General features: G+C 49.2%; 1 protein-coding gene across 3 annotated transcripts in view; it reads left to right on the top strand.

Annotated features, from left to right (window-relative positions):
• The window catches only part of LOC134945523 (uncharacterized), a 285165-nt gene that overhangs the window by 97415 nt on the left and 166577 nt on the right, over window positions 1-21173 (top strand). Inside the window, exons 1-2 of one of the 3 annotated variants that reach the window (XM_063934866.1) lie at window positions 14137-14329; window positions 19695-19847. In XM_063934866.1, coding sequence (XP_063790936.1) covers window positions 19700-19847 — 148 coding nt within the window. In that variant the 5' untranslated portion in view covers window positions 14137-14329; window positions 19695-19699. Of the gene's footprint in view, window positions 1-14136; window positions 14330-14352; window positions 14498-19694; window positions 19848-21173 lie in introns of those variants that run through there. The other 2 variants (XM_063934867.1, XM_063934865.1) reach the window with 2 other exon arrangements.

Below are 21173 nucleotides of genomic sequence, written 5' to 3'. Positions count from 1 at the left end.
GCTGAAAAGACGGTGTCTTTTTCTGCAGAGATGTGACTTAGGGTAAAAACGGCGGATTTTCCAGCAGTTGCCGTGGCCACCAGGTCCGATGGACCGACCCCAAATAACTCCTCTTCCTTTATACGGCAATACACCTTTGTGCCGTTTGGAATCTGCATCACCTGACCACTGTCGTGTCCATAACATCTTCTGGCAGATATGGACATCGCATTTACTCTTGATGCCAGAGTGCAAATATCCCTCTGTGCATCTCGCATATATAGAAATGCATCCTTTAAATGCTCTATAGTCAATAAAATACTGTCCCTGTCAAGGGTATCAATATTTTTAGTCAGGGAATCCGACCAAGCCACCCCAGCTCTGCACATCCAGGCTGAGGCGATCGCTGGTCGCAGTATAACACCAGTATGTGTGTATATACTTTTTATGATATTTTCCAGCCTCCTGTCAGCTGGTCCTTGAGGACGGCCCTATCTATAGACGGTACCGCCACTTGTTTTGATAAGCGTGTGAGCGCCTTATCCACCCTAAGGGGTGTTTCCCAACGCGCCCTAACTTCTGGCGGGAAAGGGTATACCGCCCATAATTTTCTATCGGGGGGAACCCACGCATCATCACACACTTTATTTAATTTATCTGATTCAGGAAAAACTACGGTAGTTTTTTCACATCCCACATAATACCCTCTTTTGTGGTACTTGTAGTATCAGAAATATGTAACACCTCCTTCATTGCCTTTAACGTGTGGCCCTAATAAGGAATACGTTTGTTTATTCACCGTCGACACTGGATTCAGTGTCCCTGTCTGTGTCTGTGTCGACCGACTAAAGTAAACGGGCGTTTTAAAACCCCTGACGGTGTTTTTGAGACGTCTGGACCGGTACTAATTGTTTGTCGGCCGTCTCATGTCGTCAACCGACCTTGCAGCGTGTTGACATTATCACGTAATTTCCTAAATAAGCCATCCATTCCGGTGTCGACTCCCTAGAGAGTGACATCACCATTACAGGCAATTGCTCCGCCTCCTCACCAACATCGTCCTCATACATGTCGACACACACGTACCGACACACAGCACACACACAGGGAATGCTCTGATAGAGGACAGGACCCACTAGCCCTTTGGAGAGACAGAGGGAGAGTTTACCAGCACACACCAAAAACGCTATAATTATATAGGGACAACCTTATATAAGTGTTTTCCCTTATAGCATCTTTTTTATATATTTCTAACGCCAATTTAGTGCCCCCCCTCTCTGTTTTAACCCTGTTTCTGTAGTGCAGTGCAGGGGAGAGCCTGGGAGCCTTCCCTCCAGCCTTTCTGTGAGGGAAAATGGCGCTGTGTGCTGAGGAGATAGGCCCCGCCCCTTTTTCGGCTGCCTCGTCTCCCGCTCTTAACGGATTCTGGCAGGGGTTAAATATCTCCATATAGCCTCCGGAGGCTATATGTGAGGTATTTTTAGCCAAAATAGGTATTCATTTGCCTCCCAGGGCGCCCCCCTCCCAGCGCCCTGCACCCTCAGTGACTGCCGTGTGAAGTGTGCTGAGAGGAAAATGGCGCACAGCTGCAGTGCTGTGCGCTACCTTTAGAAGACTGAGGAGTCTTCTGCCGCCGATTCTGGACCTCTTCTTACTTCAGCATCTGCAAGGGGGCCGGCGGCAAGGCTCCGGTGACCATCCAGGCTGTACCTGTGATCGTCCCTCTGGAGCTGATGTCCAGTAGCCAAGAAGCCAATCCATCCTGCACGCAGGTGAGTTCACTTCTTCTCCCCTAAGTCCCTCGTTGCAGTGATCCTGTTGCCAGCAGGACTCACTGTAAAATAAAAAACCTAAGCTAAACTTTTCTAAGCAGCTCTTTAGGAGAGCCACCTAGATTGCACCCTTCTCGGCCGGGCACAAAAATCTAACTGGCTTGGAGGAGGGTCATAGGGGGAGGAGCCAGTGCACACCACCTGATCGGAAAGCTTTACTTTTGTGCCCTGTCTCCTGCGGAGCCGCTATTCCCCATGGTCCTTTCAGGAACCCCAGCATCCACTAGGACGATAGAGAAACAATAGCTTTACGTTCTTACCTTTCGGATCCCACCAGCATCCCTTCAAACCAAGCGGAGCAGACGCTTATCTAATCAGCACTAATGTATCCCCGACCACAAAACGGCTAACAGGGGATACTACCTTCCCGCCCTTTGCTGATAGATAAAAGTCTGCCTTGTCCTGCTAGGCTGCGGATATGAGGAGAACCGGACGAGCTCCCAATTGATAATGTCAATTATTATCTTCAAACATAAAGCTATACACTATTTCCGTGGAGCCGCTATGGCCGCTAGACCACGTGCACGTGCTACGCACTTTGTACGCTATTTGCGTACAGAGTCCCGCACGTGGTATGCACTTGGCATACACACGCTGCTCTGAGTGTACGGAATACACACAGCGGGCGCACACACAGTTGATAACCTTTAAACCTTGTTAATAAAATACAGTAAGAATATGCTTATACTCTAAACCTTAGTAGTCAAATACTGTAATGATGTAACGCTTAAAAACCTTAACAATGTGTATGCTGTTTGAGCGATTGAGACGCTAAGAGAGCCCTTTGCAGGAAAGTGAAAACACAACACCGGGTTTGGTTAAAACCACAGCAGCTCTAACACTGCCGTGGATTATTCAGAGAAAAAGGGGAAAACAGTACAAGTTATACACTACAAGCTAACACAGAAATCTAACAGAATAACAGAGAATAAGACGAACAATGGCTACAGAGAATATACATACGTGGGGAATCTTTCGCAAGCGCGACCTGGAATCCAGTCCTCAGCTATTCAGGTAGAAAGCCTTCAGAGACATCAGGCTGGCCAGGCAACAGTGGTCTTTATATACACAACATACATTCACAATACAATGGTACCTGTAATCTCATTGTTCATTGGACACAGGGATGTGTCTCTACATTACAGCAAAGGTCATAGGTGGATTTGAACAGGTGGGCTGTGTCTTTCCCCAACTGCTCTGGTGGGAGGTATCCTCAGGATTCCCGCCGCATGTGTAATTTACAGCAAATACAGTTAATATTCATAATCTACTTCTGTACATAACTATACGCAGGAGCGCGATCCTTTCCTAACTAACATCGGAATGTTACCCTTAAAATACCCTACAGCTGGATACTAGACACCACCTTTCAACCTTTATCTGACCCTTCCTATCATGCAAAGAGGAATCCCTCTGTCCAGGAACAGTTTAAACTAATCATACTCGCTGACATGGTCTAGGGGAACATTAACTACAAAATGCACTATTTGGGTTAAATATGCTACGATCGAGTCGCACGCTACACGCTCACAAACTCCGCCGTAAATATACATCTTATGCGCACGAGACGCTGGAGCGTCCCCTACGCAACTTGCGGGTATGTGTACGCACGGGAGAACAGGTGCACGAGCAGCGTGCATGTGCATGAGGGGTTAGTACAAGGGGTATGCATCATGATATTTTTCGACTTTGACACTGTAGACCGCCTGTAAAGAACAATATTAACATGCCATGAACCCCGCACCCACCTCCACCTGGGCTTTCAGCCCAGTGCTGGTTGTTGCTCAGGAGGGAGGACTCAATTTTATTTTTTTGGGGTCCCCTCTTTCTGAGGAATTCCAGCCCTGGGCTGACTGGTTTGGGGGGTGTTTAATGTTATGGAAGGGGGCTCCACGCTGAACTTCACCCCTGCTATGGCATTATCCCCATACTTGCCTACTTTTGAAAAAGCATGTCAGGGAGATTGTGAAAGTAACACCTATCATCGCGGACGTGCACTGCTACATCTGAGAGGAGTGTCATAAACATGACTTACATCCAAATGTAAATGATCCCCAAAGTTAGTAGGATCTACTTGTTGAAGAAAATACACTGATATTTTTCAGGATTTGTTTGTGTATTGTGTTTTACAAGAGGTTCCATATACTGGAAGTGGCCACGAGAAACCTTATAAAATGCATGTAGCCATAGGGATCATTGTGCTTTATAACCAATGAAGGGACATGGCACTGATGAGCCCATTTGAATGTATGTATCTATGATTTCTTCCCCCCTCCAAAAAAAAAAAAAGAATGTAACAGCTATATAATGGGGGCAAGGGGCAATCAGGGAGATTGCTGGTCTATTTAGGGAGTCAGGGAGATTGCTATTATTTCAGGGAGTCTCCTGCAGAAAGAGGGAGGGTAGGTATCTATGATTGTCCCTCTGGCTGGTTCAGCCTGGTTCTGGTTTTGCTTAAATAAGGGGAACCTTATTTAAAGATTTTTTTTCTGGAGGGATGGCACACGATCAGCTAGTGCCTCACCAGTCACTGACCTCACTGAACGTCACTGGATTCCATAGAGGCTTCCGAAATATCAAGAACCCCATTCTTATCACCTTTAATATTTCACCTCCCCTTCTTCCTCACTGAAGGATGCATCAACAACCTTCCTGTGCAAAACATTCTCAGGACCCTTATTTCTGCAGAAGGAAGATGCTTCGGCGTATGGGATGTCTGCAGGATTATGGCTCTCCTCAAAAGGTCAGAAATTGACTTAATTTGGGATCTAGGTGAGGGCTAGATTCAGGGTGGAAATGGTGATGTACTTGAGCCCTTCCCTGCATGCTTTGTCAGGATAAAAAAAGCAGGAAACATTAGGGGGTCACTCAGATCTGATTGCTGGGCAAGGGCGTAGCTTCCATAAGTGCAGGCTGTGCAGCTGCTATGGTTCCCATCTTCCCTGTCACAGTTATATGTGTTATAATAAGATTTTACTTACCGATAAATCTATTTCTCGTAGTCCGTAGTGGATGCTGGGGACTCCGTCAGGACCAAGGGGATTAGCGGCTCCGCAGGAGACAGGGCACAAAACTAAAGCTTTAGGATCAGGTGGTGTGTACTGGCTCCTCCCCCTATGACCCTCCTCCAAGCCTCAGTTAGGATACTGTGCCCGGACGAGCGTACACAATAAGGAAGGATATTGAATCCCGGGTAAGACTCATACCAGCCACACCAATCACACCGTATAACTTGTGATCTGAACCCAGTTAACAGTATGACAAACGTAGGAGCCTCTGAACAGACGGCTCACAACAATGGCCCTCATTCCGAGTTGATCGCTCGCAAGGCGATTTTAGCAGAGTTACACATGCTAAGCCTACGCCTACTGGGAGTGTATCTTAGCATCTTAAAATTGCGACCGATGTATTCGCAATATTGCGATCACAAACTACTTAGCAGTTTTAGAGTAGCTCCACACTTACTCTGCCAGTGCGATCAGTTCAGTGCTTGTCGTTCCTGGTTTGACGTCACAAACACATCCAGCGTTCGCCCAACCACTCCCCCGTTTCTCCGGCCACTCCTGCGTTTTTTCCAGAAACGGTAGCGTTTTCAGCCACACGCCCATAAAACGCCGTGTTTCCGCCCAGTAACACCCATTTCCTGTCAATCACATTACGATCGCCGGAGCGAGGAAAAAGCCGTGAGTAAAAATACTATCTTCATAGCAAAGATACTTGGCGCAGTCGCAGTGCGAATATTGCGCATGCGCACTATGCGGAATTTCACTGCAATGCGATGAAAAATACCGAGCGAACGACTCGGAATGAGGGCCAATAACAACCCGATTTTTTTTTTTTGTAACAACAACTATGTACAAGTATTGCAGACAATCCGCACTTGGGATGGGCGCCCAGCATCCACTACGGACTACGAGAAATAGATTTATCGGTAAGTAAAATCTTATTTTCTCTGACGTCCTAAGTGGATGCTGGGGACTCCGTCAGGACCATGGGGATTATACCAAAGCTCCCAAACGGGCGGGAGAGTGCGGATGACTCTGCAGCACCGAGTGAGAGAACTCCAGGTCCTCCTCAGCCAGGGTATCAAATTTGTAGAATTTTACAAACGTATTTGCTCCTGACCAAGTAGCAGCTCGGCAAAGTTGTAAAGCCGAGACCCCTCGGGCAGTCGCCCAAGATGAGCCCACCTTCCTTGTGGAATGGGCATTTATATATTTTGGCTGTGGCAGTCCTGCCACAGAATGTGCAAGCTGAATTGTACTACACATTCAACTAGCAATCGTCTGCTTAGAAGCAAGAGCACCCAGTTTTTTGGGTGCATACAGGATAACAGCAAGTCAGTTTTCCTGACTCCAGCCGTCCTGGAAATCTATATTTTCAGGGCCCTGACAACATCTAGCAACTTGGAGTCCTCCAAGTCTCTAGTAGCCGCAGGTACCACAATAAGCTGGTTCAGATGAAACGCTGACACCAACTTAGGGAGAAACTGGGGACGAGTCCACAGCTCTGCCCTGTCCGAATGGACAATCAGATATGGGCTTTTGTGAGATAAAGCCGCCAATTCTGACACTCGCCTGGCCGAGGCCAGGGCCAACATCATGGTCACTTTCCATGTGAGATATTTCAAATCCACAGATTTGATCGGTTTAAACCAACGTGATTTGAGGAATCCCAGGACTACGTTGAGATCCCACAGTGCCACTGGAGGCACAAAAGGGGGTTGTATATGCAGTACTCCCTTGTCAATTTTCTGGACTTCAGGAACTGAAGCCAATTCTTTCTGGAAGAAAATCGACAGGGCCGAAATTTGAACCTTAATGGACCCCAATTTGAGGCCCATAGACACTCCTGTTTTCAGGAAATGCAGGAATCGACCGAGTTGAAATTTCTTCGTGGGGCCTTCCTGGCCTCACACCACGCAACATATTTTCGCCACATGTGGTGATAATGTTGTGCGGTCACCTCCTTCCTGGCTTTGACCAGGGTAGGAATGACCTCTTCCGGAATGCCTTTTTCCCTTAGGATCCGGCGTTCAACCGCCATGCCGTCAAACGCAGCCGCGGTAAGTCTTGGAACAGACATGGTACTTGCTGAAACAAGTCCCTTCTTATCGGCAGAGGCCCTGAGTCCTCTGTGAGCATCTCTTGAAGTTCCGGGTACCAAGTCCTTCTTGGCCCATCCGGAGCCACGAGTATAGTTCTTACTCCTCTACGTCTTATAATTCTCAGTACCTTTGGTATGAGAAGCAGAGGAGGGAACACATACACCGACTGGTACACCCCTGGTGTTACCAGAACGTCCACAGCTATTGCCTGAGGGTCTCTTGACCTGGCGCAATACCTGTCCAGTTTTTTGTTCAGGCGGGACGCCATCATGTCCACCTTTGGTCTTTCCCAACGGTGCACAATCATGTGGAAAAAACTTCTCGATGAAGTCCCCACTCTCCCGGGTGGAGGTCGTGCTGAGGAAGTCTGCTTCCCAGTTGTCCACTCCCGGAATGAAAAACTGCTGACAGTGCTATCACATGATTTTCCGCCCAGCGAAGAATCCTTGCAGTTTCTGCCATTGTCCTCCTGCTTCTTGTGCCGCCCTGTCTGTTTACGTGGGCGACAGCCGTGATGTTGTCTCACTGGATCAATACCGGCTGACCTTGAAGCAGAGGTCTTGCTAAGCTTAGAGCATTGTAAATTGCTCTTAGCTCCAGTATATTTATGCGGAGAGAAGTCCCCAGACTTGATCACACTCCCTGGAAATTTTTTCCCTGTGTGACTGCTCCCCAGCCTTTCAAGCTGGAATCCGTGGTCACCAGGACCCAGTCCTGAATGCATAACTGTGGCCCTTTAGTAGATGAGCACTCTGCAGCCACCACAGAAGAGACACCCTTGTCCTTGGAGACAGGGTTATCCGCTGATGCATCTGAAGATGCGATCCGGACCATTTGTCCAGCAGATTCCACTGAAAAGTTCTTGCGTGAAATCTGCCGAATGGAATCGCTTCGTAAGAAGCCACCATTTTTCCCAGGACCCTTGTGCAATGATGCACTGACACTTTTCCTGGTTTTTGGAGGTTCCTGACTAGCTCGGATAACTCCCTGGCTTTCTCCTCCGGGAGAAACACCTTTTTCTGGACTGTGTCCAGAATCATCCCTAGGGACAGCAGACGTGTCGTCGGAGACTGCTGCGATTTTGGAATATTTAGAATCCACCCGTGCTGTCGTAGAACTACTTGAGATAGTGCTACTCAGACCTCCAACTGTTCTCTGGACCTTGCCCTTATCAGGAGATCGTCCAAGTAAGGGATAATTAAGACGCCTTTTCTTTGAAGAAGAATCATCATTTCGGCCATTACCTTGGTAAAGACCCGGGGTGCCGTGGACAATCCAAACGGCAGCGTCTGAAACTGATAGTGACAGTTTTGTACCACGAACCTGAGGTACCCTTTGTGAGAAGGGCAAATTTGGACATGGAGGTAAGCATCCTTGATGTCCAGGGACACCATATAGTCCCCTTCTTCCTGGTTCGCTATCACTGCTCTGAGTGACTCCATTTAGAATAGGTCTCACCGAGCCGTCTGGCTTCAGTACCACAATATAGTGTGGAATAATACCCCTTTACTTGTTGTAGGAGGGGTACTTTGATTATCACCTGCTGGGAATACAGCTTGTGAATTGTTTCCAATACTGCCTCCCTGTCGGAGGTAGACGTTGGTAAAGCAAACTTCAGGAACCTGCGAGGGGGAGACGTCTCGAATTTCCAATCTGTACCCCTGGGATACTACTTGTAGGATCCAGGGGTCCACTTGCGAGTGAGCCCACTGCGTGCTGAAACTCTTGAGACGACCCCCCACCGCACCTGTTTTTACGGCCCCAGCGTCATGCTGAGGACTTGGCAGAAGCGGTGGAAGGCTTCTGTTCCTGGGAATGGGCTGCCTGCTGCAGTCTTCTTCCCTTACCTCTATCCCTGGGCAGATATTATGGGGACGAAAGGACTGAGGCTGAAAAGACTATGTCTTTTTCTGCTGAGATGTGACTTGGGGTAAAAAAGGTGGATTTTCTAGCTGTTGCCGTGGCCACCAGGTCCGATGGACCGACCCCAAATAACTCCTCCCCTTTATACGGCAATACTTCCATGTGCCGTTTGGAATCTGCATCACCTGACCACTGTCGTGTCCATAAACATCGTCTGGCAGATATGGACATCGCACTTACTCTTGATGCCAGAGTTTCGCATATATAGAAATGCATCTTTTAAATGCTCTATAGTCAATAAAATACTGTCCCTGTCAAGGGTATCAATATTTCCAGTCAGGGAATCCGACCAAGCCACCCCAGCGCTGCCCATCCAGGCTGAGGCGATCGCTGGTCGCAGTATAACACCAGTATGTGTGTATATACTTTTAGGATATTTTCCAACCTCCTATCAGTTGGCTCCTTGAGGGCGTCCGTATCTGGAGACGGTAACGCCACTTGTTTTTATAAGCGTGTGAGCGCCTTATCCACCCTAAGGTGTGTTTCCCAACGCGCCATAACTTCTGGCGGGAAAGGGTATACCGCCAATAATTTTCTATCGGGGGAAACCCACGCATCATCACACACTTCATTTAATTTATCTGATTCAGGAAAAACCACATGTAGTCTTTTCACACTCCACATAATACCCTTTTTTGTGGTACTTGTAGTATCAGAAATATGTAACATCTCCTTCATTGCCCTTAACAAGTAACGTGTGGCCCTAAAGGAAAATACGTTTGTTTCTTCACCGTCGACACTGGAGTCAGTGTCCGTGTCTGTGTCTGTGTCGACCGACTGAGGTAAAAAGGACGTTTTAACGCCCCTGACGGTGTTTTAGACGCCTGGACAGGTACTAATTGGTTTTCCGGCCGTCTCATGTCATCAACCGACCTTGCAGCGTGTTGACATTATCACGTAATTCCTTAAATAAGCCATCCATTTCGGTGTCGACTCCCTAGAGAGTGACATCACCATTACCGGCAATTGCTCCGCCTCCTCACCAACATCGTCCTCATACATGTCGACACACAAGTACCGACACACAGCGCACACACAGGGAATGCTCTGATAGAGGACAGGACCCCACTAGCCCTTTGGGGAGACAGAGGGAGAGTTTGCCAGCACACACCAAAAACGCTATATTATACAGGGACAACCTTTATATAAGTGTTTTTCCCTTATAGCATTTTAATATATATATACATATCGCCAAATAAGTGCCCCCCCTCTCTGTTTTAACCCTGTTTCTGTAGTGCAGTGCAGGGGAGAGCCTGGGAGCCTTCCCACCAGCATTTCTGTGAGGGAAAATGGCGCTGTGTGCTGAGGAGAATAGGCCCCGCCGCCTTTTCGGCGGGCTTCTTCTCCCGTTTTTCTGAGACCTGGCAGGGGTTAAATACATCCATATAGCCTCCAGGGGCTATATGTGATGTATTTTTAGCCAGAATAAGGTATTATACATTGCTGCCCAGGGCGCCCCCAGCAACGCCCTGCACCCTCCGTAACCGTTGGTGTGAAGTGTGTGACAACAATGGCGCACAGCTGCAGTGCTGTGCGCTACCTTCATGAAGACTGAAAAGCCTTCTGCCGCCGGTTTCTGGACCTTCAATCTTCAGCATCTGCAAGGGGGGTCGGCGGCGCGGCTCCGGGACGAACCCCAGGGTGAGACCTGTGTTCCGACTCCCTCTGGAGCTAATGGTGTCCAGTAGCCTAAGAAGCCAATCCATCCTGCACGCAGGTGAGTTGAACTTCTCTCCCCTAAGTCCCTCGATGCAGTGAGCCTGTTGCCAGCAGGACTCTCTGAAAATAATAAACCTAAAAACTTTTTCTAAGCAGCTCCTTAAGAGAGCCACCTAGATTGCACCCTGCTCGGACGGGCACAAAAACCTAACTGAGGCTTGGAGGAGGGTCATAGGGGGAGGAGCCAGTACACACCACCTGATCCTAAAGCTTTAGTTTTGTGCCCTGTCTCCTGCGGAGCCGCTAATCCCCTTGGTCCTGACGGAGTCCCCAGCATCCACTTAGGACGTCAGAGAAATACATTTTTCCACCATTGGGTGGTATGTAGGGGTCCTTTCAAACTTTTTCCTTGGTGCCTGCAATATATCTAGGTATGCCCCTGGACCTGTTCATTGTAGTGTGGTATAAAATGAATTGGAGGGCATTTTAATGTTATATAATATGAACCGGGGCACTGTAATGCGGCAAATTGTGAACGGGGAGCACTTTATGTTATAATGTGAATTGGGGGTACTGTGCGGCATAATGTGTACTGGCAGCTCTGAAATGTGATATAGAGTGAACTTAAGCACTACTGCGATTCATAAAAGAAACTAGGGCACTAATATGGGGCATAACATTAAATATGGCTCTACTATGGTTCAGAAAATGAACTAGGTCACTATTATACGGCATAAAATGAAGTAGGGCACTATTATAAGACATAAAATGAACCAGGGCACTATTATAGGGCATACAATGAACTAGGGCACTATTATACGGCATAAAATTAACCAGGGCACTATTATAGGGCATACAATGAAGTAGGGCACTATTATACGGCATAAAATGAACAGCTGCTGCAGAGAGGTGTCTCTAGAAGCATTGGGACGAGCCCCCCTTCAAAATGTTGCTATGGGGCTCACAAAGTTCTGGCTATGCCCCTGTCGCTGGGCTGCTAATTTTGCTGTCCTGCGTTCAGATAGTCGCCGCCTCCAGGAGGAGTGTAAATTCGCTGTGCAAGTGTGCGATCCTATGTGTACGCCAACTGCTAAAATTCACTTTGTGCAGTCTCTGCGCAGCCCAGGACTTACTCCTACAGTGCAATCACATCAGGCGGAACTGGTGTCACACACCCTCCATAAAAAGGCTTGGGAACGCCTGCGTTTTTCTGGACACTCCCAGTAAACGATCAGTTACCACCCGCAAACGGCCTCCTCCTGTCAATCAACTTGCGAACGCCCGTGTGGTTAGAATTTTCACACCATCCTGTCGCTGGCCGGCGATGATCTTTGTTGTTGTCCGACGTGCGTGTGCAGTGCGGTGCATACGCATGCGCTGTTAGTACCTGATCGCCCGCTGTGCGGAAACGCACGGCAGCAATCAGATCTGAATGACCCCCATGAACCACAAACTGGACAAAGGACAGCTCCTACTCTGACTCAGGGATTTTCTGGAGGGGTTCAGTGGGCGGTATTCAATTCTTTCCGCTCCTTTCCACACCCATTCTGTTTCTGCTGACGCATGTGGTATCATCATTTCAGCCTGCTACCCCCGGGGTAAACAGGGGCCCTAACCCTTTACACAGCTAAACTGGATTACTATGGGTGCAGTATATGCGATAACTGGGATCAATTTAGAAAGGAGATTGGGTGTGATCTATCATTTGAATACCGCCCAGTATGTCTGGGGAGCTACACAAGCCGCACAGAAGGGGTCTGATTGTCCCACAGGTAGTCTGGAAGTTGGTAGACATAACTGAAGACCCTCGTCTCGTCATGGAGAATTGTATATGCACCCAGGAGGAAAAAGCTGCATACGAACTACCCTATGGTGTTCACATATGGTGTTATGTCACCTTCCAATGCAGGCGTGTCCGGACCGTTGCGGGGCGGGCCGTGGCGGCTGTGTAACGTCACACACAGCTGCTGCAACCCAGAACGCAACTAGGCTACACAGGCAGGGAGCTACTTGGCGGGTACGAATGCTTCACCGCTGTGCGATGCTTCTTCTCACCCTTGTGGGGGGTTAGGGCCTGACATGTGAGGCGGACTAGCCCTGTGCTGGGCGTCCCCCCGCATGTCCGAGAAAGTGATCGTAAATGTTCTAAATTTAGCACATCTATGATCAGCTCTGACTCACCCCCATATTTCACATGTGATGTCATCTTCCAGCATGTGAAACGTCACCTTCCAACATGTGACGTCACATACTTCTATAATGTGTGATGTCACCTTCCAGTATGTGTGACGTCACATACTGTAGTTATATCAGATGTGAGGTCACCTTCCAGTATGGGTGATGTACAGAGGCGGAACTACCGCCAGTGCAACCAGTGCGTTGCACTGGGGCCCGCCACTGTCCAGGAGCCCAAAGCACTGCCCCTGTTTTGCATGCAGGGGTGGGGCTCCAATGCCGTTTCTTGCACACAGTGCTAAAATGTCTAGTTACGGCACTGTTGCTAGGTATCCATTTCTCTGGCCCTGAGCAGGTCCCCCTCACCAGATCCTCTCCAGGGGTGAGGGGGTGGACTTGGATGGGATGACGGGGGGGGGGAGAGAATTTTGTCGCACCTGGGCCCACCGCTCGCTAGTTCCGCCACTGGTGATGTAGCATAGTTATAACGCGTGTAATGTCAGCTTCCAGTATGGGTGACGTCCCATAGTTTTTTCATGTGTGCTGTCACCTTCCAGTATGGGTGACATCACATACGTCTGTATGATGTCACCTTCCAGTACAGGTGACGTTACAGTTATTTCATGTGTGATGTCATCTTTCAGTATGGGTGACGTCACATAGTTATTTTATGAGTGATGTCACCTTCCAGTACAGATGAAGTAGCATAGCTTTATCATGTGAGATGTCACTTTCCAGCGTATGTGACATCACACAATTTTGTATGTGAGATGTCACCTTCCAGTACGGGTGACGTCACATATATCATGTGTGGTGTCACCTTCCAGTATGAGTGACATCACATAGTTATGTCACACGTACTGGAAGGTGACATCTCACTTGACATAACTATGTGATGTCACTCATACTGGAAGGTGACACCACACATGATATAACTGACGCCACCCTTACTGGAAAATGACATCACACATACTATATGTGACATCACACATGCTGAGAGGTGACATCACACATGTAATAGCTGTGATGTCACACGTACTGGAAGGTGACATCTCACATGACATCACATAGCTATTACATGTGTGATGTCACCTCTTAGCATGTGTGATGTCACATATAGTATGTGTGATGTCATTTTCCAGTAAGGGTGGCGTCACAGTTATATCATGTATGATGTAACCTTCCAGCATGTGACGTCACATAGTTGTATTGTGACATGTCACCTTCCAGGATGTGACGTCACAGTTATATCATGTGTGATGTCACCTTCCAGTAAGGGAGACGTCACATGGCTATATCTTGTATAATTTCACCTCTCGGCATATGACGTCACATAGTTATTTAATGTGTGATGCCACATGCCAGCACGGGTGACGTCACATCGTTATATCATGTGTGATGTCACCTCCCAGCATGTGTGATGTGAAAGCGTTGGGTATACAGTGGGTCAGCGAGCACAGGGGGAGCAGAGGCCGGGTACTCTGAGCACTAGGGGTACCACTCTCAGCCTCGCATCCGTTGACACGGCAACAGGCCGGAAGTGCATCACGACCAGGGAAACGGAAGCTGCTGCGGGCGGCGCGCGAAGTTTTAGTTTAGAACCCGACGGCGGAGAGATATCTGACCGGGAGAGGGGGGGACCGGATCCCGGGAGGTGAGATCTCCGCCGTACCTTCCAGTATATACCCGGCCATCACTCTGCACATGTGTCTTACATATACTTGACACGTCCCGCACCATAAGTCCCAGCATGCCATACTAGTCAGCCGTTCAGCAGTTGCAACCCCCTCTCTCAAATCTGTGTCTGATATATGATAGCTATGTAAGTCCATGCTGGGACTTGTGCTTCCACCAAAAGTTGCCTAGCACGGATATATTATTATTTTTATTATTTAATATCATTATTTGTATTATCGTTATTGTTATATTTATGTCTGTGTCATACACTCCACATAAGGTGAGTCTTTGCCGTCATCACAGCATACAGGTGAGGCTCCCAGGTAGCTTGGGGGGGTTATTCCCCAAGTGTGCAGTGTGCACCTGAGTTAAGGTCCTGCTGTTGTCATTACTTTTCTTATTGAATTGTGGGTATTTGATGGTTGCCAGCCATCAGATACAGCTTTCTGCTACCCATCCATTGGTATGCAGTTAGCATACCAACAGTTGGGATCCCTGCGGTCACAATACAGAGGCCGGGATCCCTACAGGGGCACCATACCGCCACCTGTATACCGCGAGGTAGGTGATTCCCCCTCTATGGGTGTCCACGACACCCATAGAGAGAGAATAGAACCTATGGCGAGTGCAGCGAGCCTGCAAGGGGCTTATTTGCGCTCGCCCCCCGGCCAGCATTCCACCGCTCGGGATGCCAATGTCGACATAATGACATTCGGCATCTCGAGCGGCGGTAAATCACACCGAACCCCATCCATTGACTGGCTGCAGGGGCGGATCCCGAAAACAATGACAGGGGGTATCAGCGACACTAGTCCTATTTGGTGCTCCCAGAAAAGAGGCATGGCCTCGCTACAAGGGGCGTGGCCTCACAATGTATGTTGTACCTGCAAGCTGCACCCCTCGTTTTCGTCACGCTGGGTGGTACATACAAAAAACAAGGCCGACCCCTTACCGGCATGCCATTCTGTGGGTCTTGTCTCCTGGATGATGACCATGTCCTGATGGTGGCTGTTCTCCACAGTCTGTGCATTAATAGTTGGTTGAATTGAATGGAGACAGCGCAGTTAAAAAGAGATGTACACCTCACGGGTTGGTTACGGGATTACTGCCAGTTAGGCAGTCAGAATACAGACACCTCCATCCTGACTGACATAATCCTGACAGGCGATAAACTAAATTAACCCTAACCATTGCTCTCCCTTTTTGCAGCCTAACCCTAATAGTGTTCACTCTAGAAGTGAAAAGGGGGCGCGTGTGCGCCCGAAACGGGGGGGAGGAAGAGCGCAAATTAGGGGGTGTGGCCAAGCAAATTAGGGGGCGTGGCCACACCTACATAATTTTAGTGGGCGGTGCGGCCCACAGACGCTACTATAGAGGGCGTCTGTGGCCGGCGACATCACTTTTGGGGGCGTGCCCAGCTCTCTCCCAATGCGTGAATGGATGCTGCGCGCATGCGCACGGCATCTTTCCACGCTGGGAGGGCAGGAAGCGGGTGGCTGTTCTAGCAGGGCGCCGCAAAAGGGGCAGGGCGGGTTTTGCCTGCTAAAAAACGGGCAGGGCGCAGCGCCCTGCTAAAACAGCCTAGAGTGAACACTACCTAACCCTCTCCGGCATACTTACATTGGGGATTCCAGCGTCGGCATTCTGACAGGTGTCATTATTCTGGTGCTGGTCTTCTGTCCGCCAGCATCCCGTCCACCAGGATGCCAACCACCTCCCCCTCACAGCACTCCATCTCCTTCAATATTTAGCTCACAGTACTCCCAGACGGAGACAGCAGCAGAGCAGCTGCTGCTCTCCTTGGGGGAAGGGGGTGGGGAGTGAAGAAACTGCAGGGGGAGCATGGGCCCATGTGCCCCCCCCCTGAATCCGCCACTGGCTGGCTGCCTCTGTGCAGCTGCAGACACACGGAAATGGTTTCTGCCGCTTAGCTGATGTGTGCATGTGCAAAGCACTGAATGTTGCTGCTCCTGCTCAGTATACCCATCAGTGGCTAGTCACCATCACAATGCTGGATTTGGTATCTGAAGCCCGGCTATCATTTGATGCCGGGTTACCAATTTTCATCCCTATCTTACAAGGTAGACATACTCTGTATTACTATCTATGTAGCTGTGCGACTTAATCTAACGGAGAATAGGCACCTATCACTCACTTCCAGAGGCCAGACCAGCCAGCATCAGCCAGCCGAAGGTTGTCTCTGCGTTCCACTTGAATCGGCCTATTGTGATTCCGTCAAGTTTTGGCACTTGGATGCAGTGCAAGCCTTGAAGATCTATGTCAAGCTAACAGCTCGGATCAGAAAGACGTATTCCTTGTTCGTGCTCTATGATGCGCAGAAGAAGGGTTGCCCTGCTTCAAAGCAGTCCATTGCTCGTTGGCTTAGACTTACTATCCAACAGGCCTATGTGTCCGTAGCCTTGCCTGTTCCTAGGTCTCTGAAGGCCCACTCTACAAGATCGGTGGGCTCTTCCTGGGCGGCTGCCCGTGGAGTCTCGCCTTGCAACTATGCAGAGCGGCTACCTGGTTGGGGAAGAACACCTTTGTAAAATTCTATACGTTTGATACCCTGGCCAAAGAGGATACCCAGTTTGGGCAGGCGGCGCTGCAGAAGTCTCCGCACATTCCCGCCTGTTCTGGAACCTTTGGGACGTTCCCATCGTACTACGTCTCCCCAATATCCCTTATGGATGCTAGAGAAAATAGGATTTTAATTACCTACCGGTAAATCCTTTTCCCGTAGTCCATATGGGATATTGGCTGCCCGCCTCAGTGCGTTGTCTTTTCTGCAGGTTCTCTTTATATGATTACCTGTTCAGTTGTTGCTGTTTGTTGTTGCCAGCAGTTGCTGGTCGTTTTATGTTAGTGGTGTGCTGGTGTGTAAATCTCACCACTCGTTGTTATGTTCCTTCTCTCAAGTACGTCCTTTCTCCTTCGGGCACTGTTTTTAGTAATTGCCTGTGGGAGGGGACGTAGAGGGGAGGAGCCAGCACACCCAGTTGAAGAAATATAAAGTGCACTGGCTCCTGTGGACCCCGTCTATACCCCATCGTACTAAGTCTCCCCAATATCCCTTTTGGACTAAGAGAAAAGGATTTACCGGTAGGTAATTAAAATCCTATTTTTACTCTTCATTTCCATATCCATCTCTATCTCCTATATAATTGCCCAGATCTGTCACTGTGACTGTGTGGCTAACGCTGGGAGTGTCTAGGAGCTCTCATTGGGTTAGAGGCAGGTCTATCACACCCAGTCCACAGCTGATTGGGCGAGAAATGCCCTACCACATAGGTTAAATTCAATGGGAGGCTCTGCCTTTTGGCTGCTGTGTGTTCCCAGAGCAGGATTAACAATGGGGCTGATGGAGCTCCAGCTCCACACCCCAAAATAGGCCCACTGCATTTGCAGCAACATACCCTACAACAATTTACACACAAAAATTGGGACAAATTATAAAAGGAGGCGTGGCCTCGGGTACAGTGGCGTGGCCACACCCCTTTTCCTATACTTTCAATGGAAGTTTGGACAGCCAAAAATCGGTACAGACCATTAAAAAAAGGTCCTGTACCTGCCAAAAAGGTACAGTTGGAGGGTATGGCACTGCATCTGCAGCAAGTCTCTGTGCTGTAGATAGGGGGGGAAAAAACCCCTTTTACTGCAGCGTCATATGGGGGTCATTCTGACCTGATCACTCGCTGCAGTTCATCGCAGCGATCAGGTCAGAACTGCGCATGCGTCGGCACCGCAATGAGCCGGCGCATGACTGACAGCCGAAGGCTTTCGTTGCCTAGCGATCGCCTCTGCCTGATTGACAGGCAGAGGCGGTCGCTGGATGGGAGGAGGGCATGGCGGCGTATGGCCGCCATTTTGTGGGCACGGTCCGGCCAACGCAGCCGCTGCGACCAGGGCACTGACGAATAACTCCCGGCCAGCCGCAGAAGCTGCGCTGGCTGAGAGTTGCTCTTCAAGTACAAACGCGTCGCCGCTGTGCAATGCTTTTGTACTTGTGGGGGGCAAAGGCGGCCTGACATGCGGGGCGGACTAGTGCTGGGCGTCCCCCCGCATGTCAGTGTAAGTGATCATAGCTGTGCTAAATTGGCCACCGGCATAGATGAAGGCTTTTATAGCCCTCCCTGCGCCGCATACTCTCTGAGCCCCGAAACCTCCTCTGCGCGTGATTTCACCGAAGTGCCTCCCCGCCACAGCCGTGTACAGATCCCCAGAGGCTCTCACTCCGCAACACAGCACTTGGGCTGCCGGCCTGGAAGCCCCGAGATGGCTAATGTAACGGATAGAGTGGGTGATATTGCGGAGGGTAATGTCTGGACGCTGAATCAATGTAAAAGGTGACAGTGCTGTGCAGGTCAGTGACACTGCACAGCACTCTCACCTTTTTACATTGATTCAGCGAGCCAGTCATTTCTGCCAGCCAGTCACTATTGTTAGCGCTGGTGTCACAACGCGCCGCATTACAGGGAAGTAGACCCACTAAATAAACTACAGCTCCCAGCAGCCCTTAGCGCCAAAGCATTCCGGCGCTAAGGGCTACTGGGAGCTGTAGTTTATTGAGTGCATCTTCTTCCCTGTAATGCGGCACGTTGGGACACTGGCGCTAACAATAGTGATTGGCTGCTGTGCGAGTCTCCGGGAGAGCCACTGCCAAAGGGAGGACAGCAGCTTAGCTGCTTCCAGGAGGAGAACCAGGAGAAGCATTACCCGCCCCTCCCCCGTTCGCAGTACCTCCGGGCCCCATCCGCGGCACCTGCACACCACCCCTGCACCACCCACGGTGTTTCCGGACCCCCTCCCTCACCCGCAGCACCCCCACACGCACCCACCTGCCGCACCTGCCCCTCTCCCACCCGTGCTGGCTCCAGACCCCCACCCGCAGCACCCGCCCCTCCCCCACCACCACACCAGCCCCTCCCCCACCCGTGCCACCCCTGCAACCACCCCTCCCCCCACCCGCGGCACCCCTGAACCGCCTCCCCCATCCGCGTCTCCCCCGCACCTGCCACTCCTCCAACCACAGCACCTACTAGGTGATTCATCAGGTCCTGCGTGCGCTGTTCACGCCGTTGCAAGGGGCTACGACCCCTTAACCATCGCACGCCCTTTGTCAGTGCCATATTTAACCACTCGCACAATTATGATTGGAGGTAATACTCCATATAATACTAATATTGCACGCCACAAGGGTATGCAAGGGTTAAGGGTGCGTAGCCCCTTATGACGGTGTGATGAGCGCCCGTAGGGCGCGATGAATCACCTAGTAGTTAATATACATATAGTACAAAGTTTAGCTATTCTCACATAACTGTTTCTTATTGTTTGTCGATCAGGCACAATGAGAACTGGCGGTGAGGGGCCCTGTGAGGCGGGAGAGTCGCTTGAGGCAGCCGTTCCGGAAGCGAGCGTTATAGTAATTAGTGATGACGAAGGTGATGTGTCATTGGGACTGGGGAACTCAGTGTTACTGATAGAAGATGCAGCTGGTAAGTAGTCAGAATAGTGTTTTTGTTTTTTTCTTTCTGTTGGACAAATCTAAGCTCAGTGCACCATCATTTCTTAAAATGTCACTGCATGTAATGATTCATATTTGCATCTGATATAAATGCCATAGTAAAGTAAAATAATATATTAAGGAGGCATTCAGAAGTGCCAGGTTTAGCCATGTAAAAGGCTAAACCTGACTAATGTTCTGGGTGTGACACGAAAAGTGCCGTTTGGGCTGCCAAGCAGGTAAATTTTCGCACAATGTTTTCCGCCAGCTCGGGGAGCTTTCGAGAAAAAAATGTTGATGCAGGTGGCTGTTTGTGCTCAAACGGAGCAACAATTGAATTGCTCCATCGAGTGCCACCTACTGGCAGTCGCCATGAAAACTGAGCAACAATTGAATTGCTCCATCGGGTGCCACCTACTGGCAGCCGGCATGAAAAACAATTGTGCCACTAAATAAGGAAAGGTGGTTATTATTGGAAAATTCCGTTGTATGCATTTGAGTATATACCCTACACGTCAAAGTTTTAGAACACCTACAGTTTTCAAGTTTTATTTGTAGTTCAGGTCCAGTGAATAGCCTGAAATGTTACACAGGTAAACAGTACAAAAGTTTAAGTTAATGATTGTCAATTTCAGTTTGATAGAAAAAGACCTTTTCAAATAAAAGGCTCAGAAGAACTTAGAGCTGTTCTGCAGCAATGAAAGCCTTGAAAGTCAATGTAAGCAATTCCCCAACTTCAGTTGATTACTTGATTACAAATCCTGTCTGTATAAAAGCAGCGTTGGAACAGACTCTGCGGCATTATCTGGACAATATTGTACTGCAGGAAGTAGTACAGATGTGTCATCATATTTCCAGCCTCCGTGCACCATGCAGTGTGAGATGCCGGGTGTGAGTGAGCCGCCAGATCCTGTGCAACTCTACTAACGTCAGGTGTCTTTTTTTTTTTAAATTTATTTTTTGACCAAAAATGTGTCTTAGTCGCAATGCGACTAGGACGCACAAATATATAATTTGATGTATGACACTTGTGTATTGTGTGCGACGGAGTCTGTTTATGGAGCACAACAGAACTTGTATTGGAAAAAAGCTGCTGCTGCTACATTGTAGCACTTCATGTTCAGACTCAGTCGCACACAGATATATTAGATTAATATGCAACTTTCTCTGACGTCCTAAGTGGATGCTGGGGACTCCGTCAGGACCATGGGGAATAGCGGCTCCGCAGGAGACAGGGCACAAAAGTAAAAGCTTTAGGATCAGGTGGTGTGCACTGGCTCCTCCCCCTATGACCCTCCTCCAAGCCTCAGTTAGGTTT

This window comes from Pseudophryne corroboree, chromosome 7 (assembly GCF_028390025.1).
Source record: "Pseudophryne corroboree isolate aPseCor3 chromosome 7, aPseCor3.hap2, whole genome shotgun sequence".
Taxonomy (NCBI): Eukaryota; Metazoa; Chordata; class Amphibia; order Anura; family Myobatrachidae; genus Pseudophryne; species Pseudophryne corroboree.
The sequence above is the reverse complement of the archived record's forward strand: the minus strand, read 5'-3'. Positions and strand labels throughout refer to the sequence as shown.